Source organism: Heterodontus francisci, chromosome 1 (assembly GCF_036365525.1).
Source record: "Heterodontus francisci isolate sHetFra1 chromosome 1, sHetFra1.hap1, whole genome shotgun sequence".
Lineage (NCBI taxonomy): Eukaryota > Metazoa > Chordata > Chondrichthyes > Heterodontiformes > Heterodontidae > Heterodontus > Heterodontus francisci.
The window spans coordinates 160,568,787-160,583,374 of record NC_090371.1 but is presented as its reverse complement, the minus strand read 5'-3'; the positions used below and the strand labels follow the sequence as shown (position 1 = coordinate 160,583,374).

Sequence of the window (14,588 nt, the reverse complement as noted above, 5' to 3'; positions counted from 1 at the left end):
GATAAGGGCTCAACATTCCTATTACCACAGAATCCAGGCCATCGTTATAAAGTTTGCCCGAGGTTAGAACCCCTGCTTTGTTGATAACTGGAAAATGTAAGTATTATAATTCTGGCAGTTGTGACACAGAGTCACAAACTGAGACACACACAGAAAAAGGGAGGAAAGGAGATGCAGGGACTGTTTTTTAAAAAACTGTAAACCAACTCAAAAAATCTTAAATAAAAACAAGAAATGCTGGAAATACTCAGCAGGTCCGGCAGCATCTGTGGAGAGAGAAGCAGAGTCAACGTTTCAGATCAGTGACTCTTCTTCAGAACTTCTTGAACCGCCGCTGTCCTTGGGATGTAGGTACACCAACAGCACTGTTAGGAAGGGAGTTCCAGGATTTTGATGCAGCGACAGTGAAGGTGGCACAGTGGCGCAGTGGTTAGCACCGCAGCCTCACAGCTCCAGCGACCTGGGTTCGGTTCTGGGTACTGCCACTGCGGAGTTTGCAAGTTCTCCCTGTGACCGCGTGGGTTTCCGCCGGGTGCTCCGGTTTCCTCCCGCAGCCAAAGACTTGCAGGTCGATAGGTAAATTGGCCATTGTAAATTGCCCCTAGTGTAGATAGGTGGTAGGAAAATGGTGGGGATGTGGTAGGGAATATAGGATTAGTACAAATGGGTGGTTGTTGGTTGGCACAGACTCGGTGGGCCGAAGGGCCTGTTTCAGTGCTGTATCGCTCTATGACATTTTAAAAGTGTTTCCCTTTCAAAAAATACTTAGTTTACTAAGAAACTATCTTGTGCACACCAATGAAACTATTAAATGGTTCAGTATAGTTTTTTTTAAAGTCAGGTAGTGCAGGAGTCGAATACATTTCACTTTCTCCAACCAGTATTCAGCTCTGAATACTAGTGAGAGTGATGGTTCATCTGAGAAGTGTAGCCAGTGCCTAGTCCATGGCACCATTGCTGGCTCAGCTGTACAGGAGGGTAGGAGGAAGACTGGAAAAGCAATAGTGATAGGGAACAGACAGACGTTTCTGCAGCCACAGTAACGTGAATCCAGGGTCAAGGATGTCACCGAGTGGTTGCAGAGCACTCTGAGGGGAGAGAATGAACAGCCAGCAGTCGTAGTCCATATCAACACTAACGACAAACGTAAAAAGAGGGATGAGGTACTGTAGGCAGATATTAGGCAGCTAAGATGGAGACTAGCAAGCAGGACCTCAAAAGTAGTAATCTCCAGAATACTCTTGGTGCCATAGGCTAGTGAGTACAGAACTTGGAGGATAGAACAATTGAATGCATGGTTGGAGAGATGGTGCGGGAGGGAGGGTTATACCTTGGGATATTGGAACTGGTTCTGGGGGAGGTAGAACGTGTGCAGGCCAGACTTAACAGAGCCAGGACTAATGTCATTGTGGGGCAGTATGCTAGTGCTATTGGGAAGGCTTTAAATTAACTTTGCTGGGAATGGGAACCAGGATGTAACATTAGAAAGGAGAAACAAGGTGCACAAAGGATTGGGAGAGACAGACAGCACTAGAGTAAGAAATAGTAAGGCATTAGGTGGGGACAAAGTAAGAGGGACTGCAATAAGGTCAAAATGAGTTTAAACAGCATGTATGTGAATGTACAGAGCGTGGTAAATAAGGTTGGTGCACTGTAGGCACAGTCAGACACAAGGGAACAAGATGTTGTGGCAATGAGACCCAGCTCAAAAAAAGGGCAGGGTACTAAATATTTCTGGCTACAAGGTGTTCAGGAAAGATAGGAAAGGAAAGACATTAGGACAGCAGTATTGATAAGAATGATATTACAGTGTTAGAAAGAGGATGTACTAAAGGGGTCAAGCACAGAATCTATTCGGTTAGAGCCACAGCGGTCAGAGGGACCTTGTTGTACTTGTCCATAGATCACTGAAGGCAGCAGCACAGGTAGAGAAGGTGGTTAGGAAGGCATATGGGATACTTGCCTTTATTAGCCGAGGCATAGAATATAAGAGCAGGGAGGTTATGATGGAGCTGTATAAAATGCTAGTTAGGCCACAGCTGGAGTACTGTGTACAGTTCTGGGCACCACACTATAGGTAGGATGTGATTGCACTGGAGAGGGTGCAGAGGAGATTCACCAGGATGTTGCCTGGGCTGGAGCATTACAGCTATGAAGAGAAATTGAAAAGGCTAGAGTTGTTTTCCTTAGAACAGAGAAGGATGAGGGGGGACATGATTGAGGTATACAAAATTATGAGGGGCATTGACAGGTTAGATAGGAAGAGACTTTTTCCCTTAGCGGAAGAGTCAATAACCAGGGGGCACAGATTTAAGGTAAGGGACGGGAGGTTTAGAGGGGATTTGAGGAAAACTTTTTCACCAGAGGGTCGTTGGAATATGGAATACATTGCCTGAAGTGGTGGTACAGGTAGGAACCCTCACAACATTTAAGAAGTATTTGGATGAGCACTTGAAACGCCATCGCATAAAAGGCTACGGTCCAAGTGCTGGAAAATGGGACTAGAATAGTTAGGTACTTGATGGCCAGCACAGACACAATGGGACGAAGGGCCTGTTTCTGTGCTGTATGACTCTATGACTCTAAGAAACAATCGGAATATTATACTACTGAGTGTATTCTACAGGCCAGCAACTAGTAGGAAAGATAGAGAGGAACAAATTTGCAAGGAAATTACAGACAGCTGCAAGAATTACAGAGTAATTATAATGGGGGACATTAATTCTCCTAACATAGACTGGGATAGAGTCATAATCATCTACGGCATAGGAGACAACAAATCAGCCCATTGAGTATATGCTGCTCTCCATGGAGCTATCCAGTCAGTCCCACTCCCCCGCTCAATCCCCCTAACTTTGCAAGTTCACCTACTTCAAGTGACCATCCAATTTCCTCTTGAAGTCATTGATTGCCTCTGCTTCCACCCCACTTGTGGGCAGCGAGTTCCAGGGCATTACCACTCGTTGCATAAAAAAGTTCTTCCTCATATTACCCTTGCACCTCTTGCCCAAAACCTTCAATCTATGTCCCCCAGTCCTTGCACCATCAGATAATGTGAATTTCCTTGTGTAACTTATCTAAGCCTGCCATAATTTTGTACACCTCTACTAAATCGCCCCTCAATCTCCTTTGTTCTGAGAACAAACTCAGCTTTTCCAACCTAACCTTGTAATTAAAATCCCCCATTCCCTGGAACGATTCTGGCAAACCTCCTCTGCACTCTTTCAAGGACCTTCACATCCTTCCTAGTGTGGCGACCAGAACTGGATGCAATACTCCAGTTGGAGCCTAAGCAGAGCTTTGTCAAGGTTCTGCATTACTTCCCTGCTTTTGTACTCAATGCTGCTATTTATGAAGTCCAAGATCTCATGTGCTTTACTAACCACTCTTTCTACATGTCCTGCTACCTTCAAAGATCGATGCACAAGCACCCCAGATCCCTTTGTTCCTGCACACTCTTTAGAACTATGCCATTAAGAATACATTGCCTCTCCCTACCCCTTCTGCCAAAATGCATCACCTCACACTTGTCAGTATTAAATCCCATTTGCCAACTCTTTGCCCATTCTGCTAGCCTATCTATGTCCTGTTGCAAGCGGTTCATATCATCCTCACTGTTTGCCACTCCTCCAAGTTTGGTGTCATTGGCAAATTTTGAGATTCTACTCTGTATTCCAAGATCCAAGTCATTTATAGAAAGCAAAAAAAGCAGTGGTCCCAGCACTGACGCTTGGGAAACACCACTCTCTACCAACCTCCAGTCTGAAAAACAATCATTTACCACAACTTACTGTTTTCTGTCCTTAAGCCAATTTTCTTTTATCCAATTAACCCTCCTACTCCATGAACCTCAATTTTATGGGGTACCTTAACAAAAATGTTCTAAAATCCATATAAACAATATCCACGGCCTTCCCTTCATCAACCTTCGCCTTTACTTCAATAAATTTAACTAGATTAGTTAAGCATGATCTGCCTTTTACAAATCCGTGCTGGCTATTCTTAATTAACTTGAACCTCTCCAAGTGTCTGTTGATTTTTTTCCCTGGTTATTGTTCCTAAAACCGTACCCACCACTGATAAATTAACTGGCCTGTAGTTACTAGGATTGTCTTCACACCCTTTTTTGAATAAGGGTGTATTTGCCACTCTCCAATCTTCCGGCACCTCCCTTGTATCCAGGAAAGATTGGAAGACTATGACAAACCCTTCTGCTATCTCCATCCCCGCTTCCTTTAGCGACCTGGGATGCAAGCCATCTGGACTAGGTGACTGATCTCCCCTCAGCATAGCCAACCTTTTTAGTATTGACCCCTTCTCAATTTTTACACTTTCCATTGCCTCTACTATCTCTACTTCTACCGATATTTTGTCAGATTCCACTTCTTTAGTGAATGCTGATACAAAGTACTCTTTAAGTAAATTGGCCTTGCACTTCTAAGCATATATTACCCTCTCTGTCCTTAATAGGCCCCACTCCACCTATTACTACCCGCTTACTATTGACATGCCGGTAGAAGATTTTTGGATTCCCTTTTATGTTGACTACCATTCTATTTTCATATTCTCTCTTTGCCAGTCTTATTTTCCTCTTCACCTTCCCTCTCAACTTACTGTATATCGTCTGGTTCTCACTTGAATAATTCACCTGACATGCATCATACACCCTCTTTTTATATTTCATCATAATCTCTATCTCCCTCACCATCCAAAGAGCCCTGTTTTTGGTTCCCTTACCTTTTGCCCTTGTTGGAATGTACCTAACCTGTACCTGGAGCATCTCTTCCTTAAAGATAGCCTATTGTTCCAATACAGCTCTTTCTGTCAGTCTTTTCTATTCTACCCTGGCAAGATCCCTTCGCATCACATTCTACCCTATTTCACTCCTTGCTTTTCTGCATTACTAGTCTAAACCTTACGATACACTGGTCACTCTTCCCCAACAGAAACTTGGTCCATTTGGCCCACCTCGTTTTCTAGCCCCAGACCTAGCAATGCCTCCTTTCCAGTTAGGCTGAGAAGATACTGAACAAGGAAGTTTTCCAGAACACATTTCAGAAAGTCCTCCCCCGCCTTATTCTTTGCTTTAAAATTATCCCAATCGATATTTGGGTAATTAACGTCCCCCAATATCACAACTCTATAGTTTTTGCACATCTCTGATTTCCCTGCAGATTTTCTCCTCTATCTCTCTTGCACTATTTGGAAGCCTATAGAATACCCCCTTTTTGCAACTCAACTCTAATCAAATGGATTCTATCCTTGCCCCCTCGAGGACATCCTCCCTTTCCAACACTACAATGTCTTCCCCAATCAGCACTGCCACTTTTCTCCTTCGCTATCTTTTCTGAACACTTTATATCCTTGTATACTAAGCATCCAGTCCTCACCATTTTCAAGCCATGTTTCTGTTATTGCCACTACATCATATTCCTATACTGTTATTTGTGCTTTTAGCTCACCAACCTTATTCACCACACTTTGTGCATTTACATGCATGCATTGTAATCCTGTCTTTGCATTCCTTGTAGCCCTTCTCAGTCCGCTCCCACTAATATGGAACTACTCCCTTCTCTAGTACTGTCTGACGCTCTCACATTATGCACCTTATTACTCTTTTCTACTTCTATATGCTGGTACCCATCCCCTGCCAATTTAGTTTAAACCCCCCCCCCCACCGCTGAACCACACGAGTGAATTTCCCTGTAAGGACATGGATCCCAATCCTGTTGAGGTGCAACCTGTCTCTTTTGAATAAGTGCCTTCTGCCCCAAAACCAGTCCCAATGCCCCAAGAATCTGAAGCCCTCCCTCCTGTACTTTGCTTCAAGCCACACATTGATCCTCCCTATCTTCCTATTTCTACTCTCACTAGCACGTGGCACTGGGAATAATCCAGAGATTATTACTTTCAAGGTCCTACTCTTTAACTTCCTCCCTAGCTCCTGAAAATCTGACCGTAGGACCAATATACCTGCCCCTACTATGTCATTGGTACCAATGAGTACCACAACTTCTGGCTCACCCCCTTCCCCCTGCAGAATATCCTACACCCTCCCAGTGATGTCCTTTACCCTGGCACCAGGGAAACAACACGCCATGTGGGACTCACGATAACAGTTACAGCAATGCCTGTGCCCGATTATGGAGGCACCTATAACAACTGCATTTCTGCACGTTGCTGCTCCCTCCTGTGCAGTCCCATGCCCACTGGTGCCGTGGTCTGGGCTGGAATCCTTCAAGGTATTGTCACTCCCAGCAGCCCCAAAAGCTGAGTACCGTTTTGAGAGTGGCACACACCCCGAAGACTCCAGCACTTACTGCCTCTTCCTACTCTTCCAGATGGCCACCCATCTACTAGTCTGAACTCCTATTGCCTGTGGGCTGACCAGCTCCTGGAATGTATGGTCCAGGAAACTCTCCTGCTCCCTGATGCTCTGCAGTGATTCCAGCTGCCCCTCAATCTCGGAAGTCTTGAGCTGAACCAGCTGGAGACACTTCCTATACACATGGTCGCCCAGGACACATGAAGTGTCCTGAAGTTCCCACATGGTGCAGGAATTGCAAGCAACAGGTGGCAGCTGCCCATCCATGATCTAAACAAAAGAAAATCCCTCTAGTCCCTTTTTAAACAATCTAATTAGTACCCTGTATAAACTAACAATTTTAATTAATACCTCTAGTCCAGCTCTGTGCTTATACTCTTATTACAACATTTATTGATACACTACCCCAACTGCATATTTTTAATTTCCTAGCTCCTAATTTGAACCAATACCCTTTCTGGTGGTCTCTCTCTCTCCCGCCGCTCTTACAGGCTCCCCGTTGGTCTCACTTGCTCTCTTACTCTGCCGCCGCTCTTATAGGCTCCCCGCTGGTCTCACTCTCTCTCTCTCTCTCTCTCTCTCTCTCTCGAGTGTAAAGGGAAAAGAGGGGAAAGAGTTTTTGAAGCTTGTTCAGGAGAATTTTCTAAATCAGTATGTTTTTGGCCCAAGGATGAGGCACTGCTGAATCTGGTTCTAGGGATTGAGATGGATCAAATGTCAGGAGAGGAACATTTAGTGGATGGTGAACATAGCATCATAAGGTTTAGGTGAGCTATGGAAAAGGACAAGGAGCAAGCTAGACTCAAAAAAATAATTGCTAGAGGGTCAGCAGTGACATGAAAACAGATCTGGCTTGGGTAAACTGGAATCAAAGATTGGCAGGCAAACTGTACAGAACAATGGGCTGCCTTTCAACAGGAGATAATTCAGGTATAGTCAAGGTACATTCCCAAGAGGGGGAATCTAGGGATCCCTGGATGACAAAAGAGACAGAGAGCAAGACGTAGCAGAAAATAGATGCATATGACAGATGTCAGGTTGATAGCACAAGTGAGAACCAGGCTGAATAGAGAAAGATCAGAGGGCAAGTGAAAAAACTAAGAGAAGTAAAGAGAGAGTATGAGAAGAGATTGGCAGCTAACACAAAAGTCTTCCACAGGCAAAAAATAATAAAAGGGTGGCAAAAGGAGGGGGGAGCTCAATTTGGGACCAAAAACTGGATTTATGCATGGAAGCAGAGGGCATGGCTGAAGTACTAAATGAGCACTTTGCATCTGTCTTTAGCAAGGAAGATGCTGCCAATTTCATATTGGAAGAGGTGGTAGTTGGGGCACTTGATGGGCTAAAAATATGGTCTCCATATTTAAGAAAATATATACTTGCACTGGAGGCAGTGCAGCGAAGATTTACCAAATTGGTCCCTGGGGTGAGGGGGTTATCCGATGATGAGAGGGTGAGTAAATTGGGCCTATATTCTCTGGAGTTTAGAAGAAAGAGAGGTGATCTAATTGAGACATACAATATCCTGAAAGGGCTTGATAGGGTAGAAGCGGAGAGATTGTTCCCGCTGGTCAGGGAACCTAGAACACGGGGACACAGTCTCAGGATAAGGCGGCAATCATTCAGGACTGAGATGAAGAGAAATGACCAAACTCAAAGGGTTGTGAATCATTAGAATTCTCTACCCAGAGGGTTGTGGATGCTCCATCATTGAAAACATTTAAGGCTGGGATAGATTGATTTCTGGTCTCGCAGGGAATCAAGGGATATGGGGAGCGGGCAGGGAAGTGGAATTGAAACCCAAGATCAGCCATGATCGTACTGAATGGTGGAGCAGGCTTGATGGGCCATATTTCTTGTGTTCGTGTAAAAATTGATAGAGGAGGTACTAGAAAAGCTGGCTGTACTTAGTTGCAAAGTCACCAGGACTGGATCAGATGCATCCAAAGATACTGAAGGAAGCAAGGGTTGAAATTGCCGAAGCACTGACTTTAATCTTCCAATCCTCCTTTGATACAGGGGTGGCACCAGAGGACTAGAGAACTGCAAATGTTGCACCCTTATTCCAAAAAGGGTGCAAGGATAAGACCAGCAACTACAGGCTAGTCAGTTTAACCTCGGTGGTGGGAAAGCTTTTAGAAATGATAATCTGGGACAAAATTGTCACTTGGACAAATGCGGATTAAGCAAACAAATTGTGTTTAACTAACTTGATTGAGTTTTTTGATGAGGTAACAGAGAAGGTTGATGAGGGTAATGCAGTTATATTGTGTACATGGATTTGTAAAAGGTGTTTGATAAAGTACCATATATTAGGCTAGTCAGCAAAGTCAAAGCCCATGAAATAAAAGGGACAGTGGCAAGGGATACGAAGTTGGCTGAGTGACAGAAGACAGAAAGTAGTGACGAACAATTGCTTTTCAGACAGGAGGAAGGTGTCGGTGCTAGGACCACTGCTTTTCTTGATCTATATTAATGGCCTAGACTTAGTATGCAGGGCACAATTTCAAAATTTACAGATGTACAAAGCTTGGAAGTATTGAGAACTGAGAAGAAAGATAGTGATAGACTCCAAGAGGGCAGACAGGCTGGTGGTATTATTGGACAAGTGGCAGATGTAATTTAATGCAGAGAAGTGTGAAGTGATATATTTTGGTAGGAAGAACAAGGAAAAGCAATATAAAATAAAGGGTACAATTCTAAAGGGGGTGCAGAAGCAGAGAAATCTGGGGGTATATGTGCACAATTCGTTGAAGGTGGCAGGGCAGGTTGAGAAAGTGAGTAATAATGCATATGGGATCCTGGGTTTTACAAATAGAGGCACAGGGTACAAAAGCAAGGAAGTTATGATGAACATTTATAAAACACTGATTTGGTCTCAACTGGAGACCTGTGTCCAATTCTGGGCACAACACTTTAGGAAGGATTTGAAGGCATTAGAGAGGGCGCAGAAAAGATTGACAAGAATGGTTTCAGGGATGAGGGGCGTATTTATTTATTTATTTTATTTAGAGATACAGCACTGAAACAGGGCCCTTCGGCCCACCGAGTCTGTGCCGACCATCAACCACCCATTTATACTAACGCTATACTAATCCCATATTCCTACCACATCCCCACCTTCCCTATATTCCCCTACCACCTACCTATACTAGGGATAATTTATAATGGCCAATTTACCTATCAACCTGCAAGTCTTTGGCCGTGGAGTAAACCGGAGCACCCGGCGAAAACCCACGCAGTTCACAGGGAGAACTTGCAAACTCCGCACAGGCAGTACCCAGAATTGAACCCGGTTCGCTGGAGCTGTGAGGCTGCGGTGCTAACCACTGCGCCACCCGTGGCAAGATTAAGGAGAAAAGCCCCATCTTCTCCAGAGAAGGTTAAGAGGAGATTTCTTAGAGATGTTCAAAATCATGATGGGTCTGGGCACAGTAGAGAGAGAGAAACTGTTTACATTGGCAGATGGGCTAAGAACCCGAAAACATCAATTCAAGATGAATGGCAAAAGAAGCAAAGGTGACATGAGGTAAAGCTTTTTTATGCAGTGACTGGTTAGGATCTGGAATGCACTGCTCGAGTGTGTGGTGGAGTCAGGTTTAATCATGGCTTTCAAAAAGGGAATTGGATAATTATCTGAAGAGAAAAAAAAAAATCGCAGGACTACAGGAAAAAGATAGGGGAGTTGGACTAGCTGAGTTGTTCTTGCGGGGAGCCAGCATGGACATGACAGGCCAAATGTTCTCCTTCTGTGTTTTAACTATTCTATGATTCTATCATTTTCAGCAATTTTAAATCCGGTTACTCACAGGTGGAGGACTGGACACCCTTAATAAAAATCCTTACCTTTGGTAACAAACCTGTATTAATAAAACTGTACTCTTAAATGCATCAAGGAATACATTTTAATGGAAAGAGGAGAAAAGGAAACAATTAAATTCTATTACACTTCCCAATTGTGCTGGTTCATGGAAGATTTTAAGTTTGTAATTAAGTAAATTAATGTTAGCATAAACTTGAAATATAAGCTAACTAGTACAACTTCACGCGTATTTTGGGTTCAATTTCCTGAATGTGCCCAAAGCAGAAACTTGTATTTGTATTTATATAGCACCTTTAATGTAGTAAAATGTCAATGGCACTAAACTTTACACCCAAATTTGAAATAAGTCTGAAAAATAGTTCCCGATTTCATAAAATTAGTGGTACAATATTTTTCAAACGGAGCTAAAAATTATTTTGCAACAAACCAAATCTATGGTTGTACATACCACTGTTGGACATCTGAAATAGATTGTTCTTCTCAAACTTCTTGAAAACACTTCCTTTTATTTCTACAAACTGTTCAAGAAAAAAAAAATTTAAAAAACAATTTGGGCCTATTAAATAGCATAACATTCATTCACTGCTTTTGAATGAGAATACAATTTGTGGGACAATGTTGCATTTTTAAATTAGTATACTACAAGAGGGAGAAAATCAAAGTAAAACCCTCTAGAAGAACAACACAATTGTCAAGTGTTAAAAATTACACATGATTTTAATAGAGTAAATGGGGAGAAACAGTTTCCAATGGCAGAAGGATTAGTAACCAGAGGATACAGGTTTTTAAGGAGAATAGCAAAAGAGCCAGAGGTGACATCAGGAAGCATTTATTCATTATGCACACAGTAAGTTGCTGTGATCTGGAATGCACTGCCTGAAAGGGTGGTGGTAGTAATATTCGAAAGAGAGATGGATAAATACTTGAAGGAAAGAAAATTACTGGGCTATGGGGAAAGAGCAGAGGCACAGGATTAATTGAATAGCTCTACCAAACAGCCAGCAGAGAGACAATTGATCAAATGGCCTCCTTCTGTTCTCTATCATTTTATGATAATACTAAACTTTACTAAGGTTGTAAAATTGAAATCTATGTATTTCAACTACTGTTAAAATATATATGTTTATAAGATTTGAAATCTATTTTTAAAATTCAGATTGAAAATCAGATTGCTTTTAAATCATACAGGAATCCATGTGTGAAAACGTTTGGCACGAAAATACTCACATTGTTCGACATCATGATGGTAAGTAATGATTTGTTGTGGGAGTTGAAAGCAACATTCAAAGTTGTTGCTTGCACCATGACCAGAATTGTATGCAGGACTGTAATAGATTTGTTAAGGATAGAACAAAAACAAAAAAGCAAAAACATAGGGAAATAAAAAATTTACGACACAGGAGGTCGTCATTCGGCCCATTGTGTCTGTGCCAGAAATGATTACTTAACTATAAAAATAATTTTTTGTTCATGCAATTATCTATACTAGTTGATATTACAACACAGTGTAATAAATTTGTTACAAGGTTAAAATATATTAAAAAAAACTTTTTGACCCAAAGGCGTCTCCAAGTAACACCTTGTTCATTTTATGTACTAACGCTCTAGCAAATAAGATTGTATTCAGCAGAATTTCAACTTATGAAAAATAGGCTTGTATAGTTTTTCATGCATCATTGGGCCATAATTTACTTTATCAGGGTAACAGTGTCTGCTGTTAGTTAGATTTGCCTTTGCTTGCTGAATTGCAATGATATTTTGCACAAGTTACTAAAAGTGCAAGCAGATAATGATGCAGTGAGGGATGCTGAACACCTGAGTGACCAGGGAAAGCAACTGCCTATCTCCTTAATCAATCAGATTGAAGCATTGTGAAATTAGCAACGCAAGGATGAAGGAGGAATTATAAATTAGAGTGGATGAATTCAATGCAAAATCAGGTACAGAAGGAGAAATAAAAAAGAAAGTTTTGATTGAGATTAAAAAGACATACAATTTAAAATGATTTAAATTTTACAATTTTAAAATCTCCAACAATTAAAGCCTGACGGAATGAGACTCCGCACATGTAATAATTAAATGTAAAATATTAAATATAAAGTTAACAGTTAAACAGCTATTAGGAATGGGCAACAAATGCTGGCCTTGCTAGCAATGCTCACATCCCATGAACAAATGAAAAAAATTCCAGTGCCAAAGAGGTTGCTTGGCAGTGATCAACACTTATCACATTGTTAAAAGGGTACTTAGACTGAATAGACAAGATTTAAACTTTCTGTGGTGAGTTTAGTTGGTATCCACTTAACAAATATAGTAAATTCATGCCATTCAATGCATTTCAATGGTGACCCAGTCAACAAGATGCCATTTTCACATCGTTAATGGTGCAGCAGTACATCTAACAGCAAACTGTGGATTTCTGAGTTTAACCATGCATCTCCCCTTGCTTGCAGTTGCTGTAGTATTTGCACACAAACAACGGCAGGCACCATTAGCCTTATACTTATTTTGACAGCAAATTATGGTCCAATATAATTTTGCACATGCCACTGCATCCTGTTAACCCACATCCCACACTTTGATACAGTTGTGCATTGCATTAGGTTTCACTTACATCATACTTCAAAACTATTCAACAATCCCCCATGTGCCTTTCTGGAACCGAAAAAATAAATGACTTAACAGAGTAATAATATTTCTAATAATATAATAATATCTCACACTGAAGAGTGCCTGCAGAGTCTCACCGACAGGTTTACGGCTGCCTGCAATGAATTTGGCCTAACCATCAGCCTCAAGAAAACGAACATCATGGGGCAGGACGTCAGAAATGCTCCAACCATCAATATTGGCGACCACGCTCTGGAAGTGGTTCAAGAGTTCACCTACCTAGGCTCAACTATCACCAGTAACCTGTCTCTCGATGCAGAAATCAACAAGCGCATGGGAAAGGCTTCCACTGCTTTGTCCAGACTGGCCAAGAGAGTGTGGGAAAATGGCGCACTGACACGGAACACAAAAGTCCGAGTGTATCAAGCCTGTGTCCTCAGTACCTTGTTCTATGGCAGCGAGGCCAGGACAACGTATGTAAGCCAAGAGCGATGTCTCAATTCATTCCATCTTCGCTGCCTCCGGAGAATACTTGGCATCAGGTGGCAGGACCGTATCTCCAACACAGAAGTCCTCGAGGCGGCCAACATCCCCAGCTTATGCACACTACTGAGTCAGCGGCGCTTGAGATGGCTTGGCCATGTGAGCCGCATGGAAGATGGCAGGATCCCCAAAGACACATTGTACAGCGAGCTCGTCACTGGTCTCAGACCCACCGGCCGTCCATGTCTCCGCTTTAAAGACGTCTGCAAACGCGACATGAAGTCCTGTGACATTGATCACAAGTCGTGGGAGTCAGTTGCCAGTGTTCGCCAGAGCTGGCGGGCAGTCATAAAGGCGGGGCTAAAGTGTGGCAAGTCAAAGAGACTTAGCAGTTGGCAGGAAAAAAGACAGAGGCGCAAGGGGAGAGCCAACTGTGTAACAGCCCCGATAAACAAATTTTTCTGCAGCACCTGTGGAAGAGTCTGTCACTCTAGAATTGGCCTTTATAGCCACTCCAGGCGCTGCTCCACACACCACACACCACTGACCACCTCCAGGCGTTTACCCATTGTCTCTCGAGATAAGGAGGCCAAAGAAGAATATTTCTAAGTGAGGCTTGCAAAAAGGTACAAAGTTCAGCTTTCAATAAATTGTATACATCTGTATACAATTGTATACAAATTGTATACATAATTGCATCTAGCATGCTAAACTTTTCATTAAAATTAATTCTGGTTGTTAATGAAGTAAAGAGCAATAAATCCAGAAGCTTTAAGAAATCTATGCCAAAGGATACAGACATAAAGCACAGCCATGAAGAAGTGAGGTATCACCCCAATATGAGCTCGTTTCTTCTTTTTAGGTTCGGTAGCTGTCCAATACAGCGCATCCAAAATATCTTGCCCAAAGGAAGAAAAAAGGCGATCTGCTACCTACAGAAAAAAATCAGACCACTGTATTAATAGCAATGGAACATTCCTTAAAGTTATCCAAATCCAGTGCAAAAATCAATATTATATTAAACAGTTGTCACAGAATTGGTTTTGTTGAGGGTTTCAATTTTTATAAATATTAATAAAAAGCTATAGCGATGTCGAACTGCATGCGAGCTCATTTCAATGGGATGAACAGACACCAAGTCCGGGTTAAATGGTTGAAAATTGAACAACAAACCAGCAGTGAGATATGCAAATAATAGATGGAGAAGGTAAATAAAAGCAAAATAGTGCAGATGCTGGAAATCTGAAATAAAAACAAAGTGCAGTAAATACTCAGGAGGTCTGTTAACACCTGTGGAGAGAGAAGCAGAGATAATGTTTCAGGTCTGTGACCTTTCATCAGAACAGG

General features: G+C 42.2%; 1 protein-coding gene across 2 annotated transcripts in view; it reads right to left on the bottom strand.

Moving 5' to 3' along the window:
• Positions 1-14,588, bottom strand: part of LOC137373080 (transmembrane anterior posterior transformation protein 1-like) — a 189,203-nt gene that overhangs the window by 116,075 nt on the left and 58,540 nt on the right. For both annotated transcript variants that reach the window (XM_068037933.1, XM_068037943.1), the window contains exons 5-7: positions 14,038-14,173; positions 11,376-11,473; positions 10,597-10,666 (exon numbers count right to left, since the gene is read on the bottom strand). In XM_068037933.1, the coding sequence (XP_067894034.1) occupies positions 10,597-10,666; positions 11,376-11,473; positions 14,038-14,173 (304 nt within the window). The remainder of the gene's footprint in view (positions 1-10,596; positions 10,667-11,375; positions 11,474-14,037; positions 14,174-14,588) is intronic.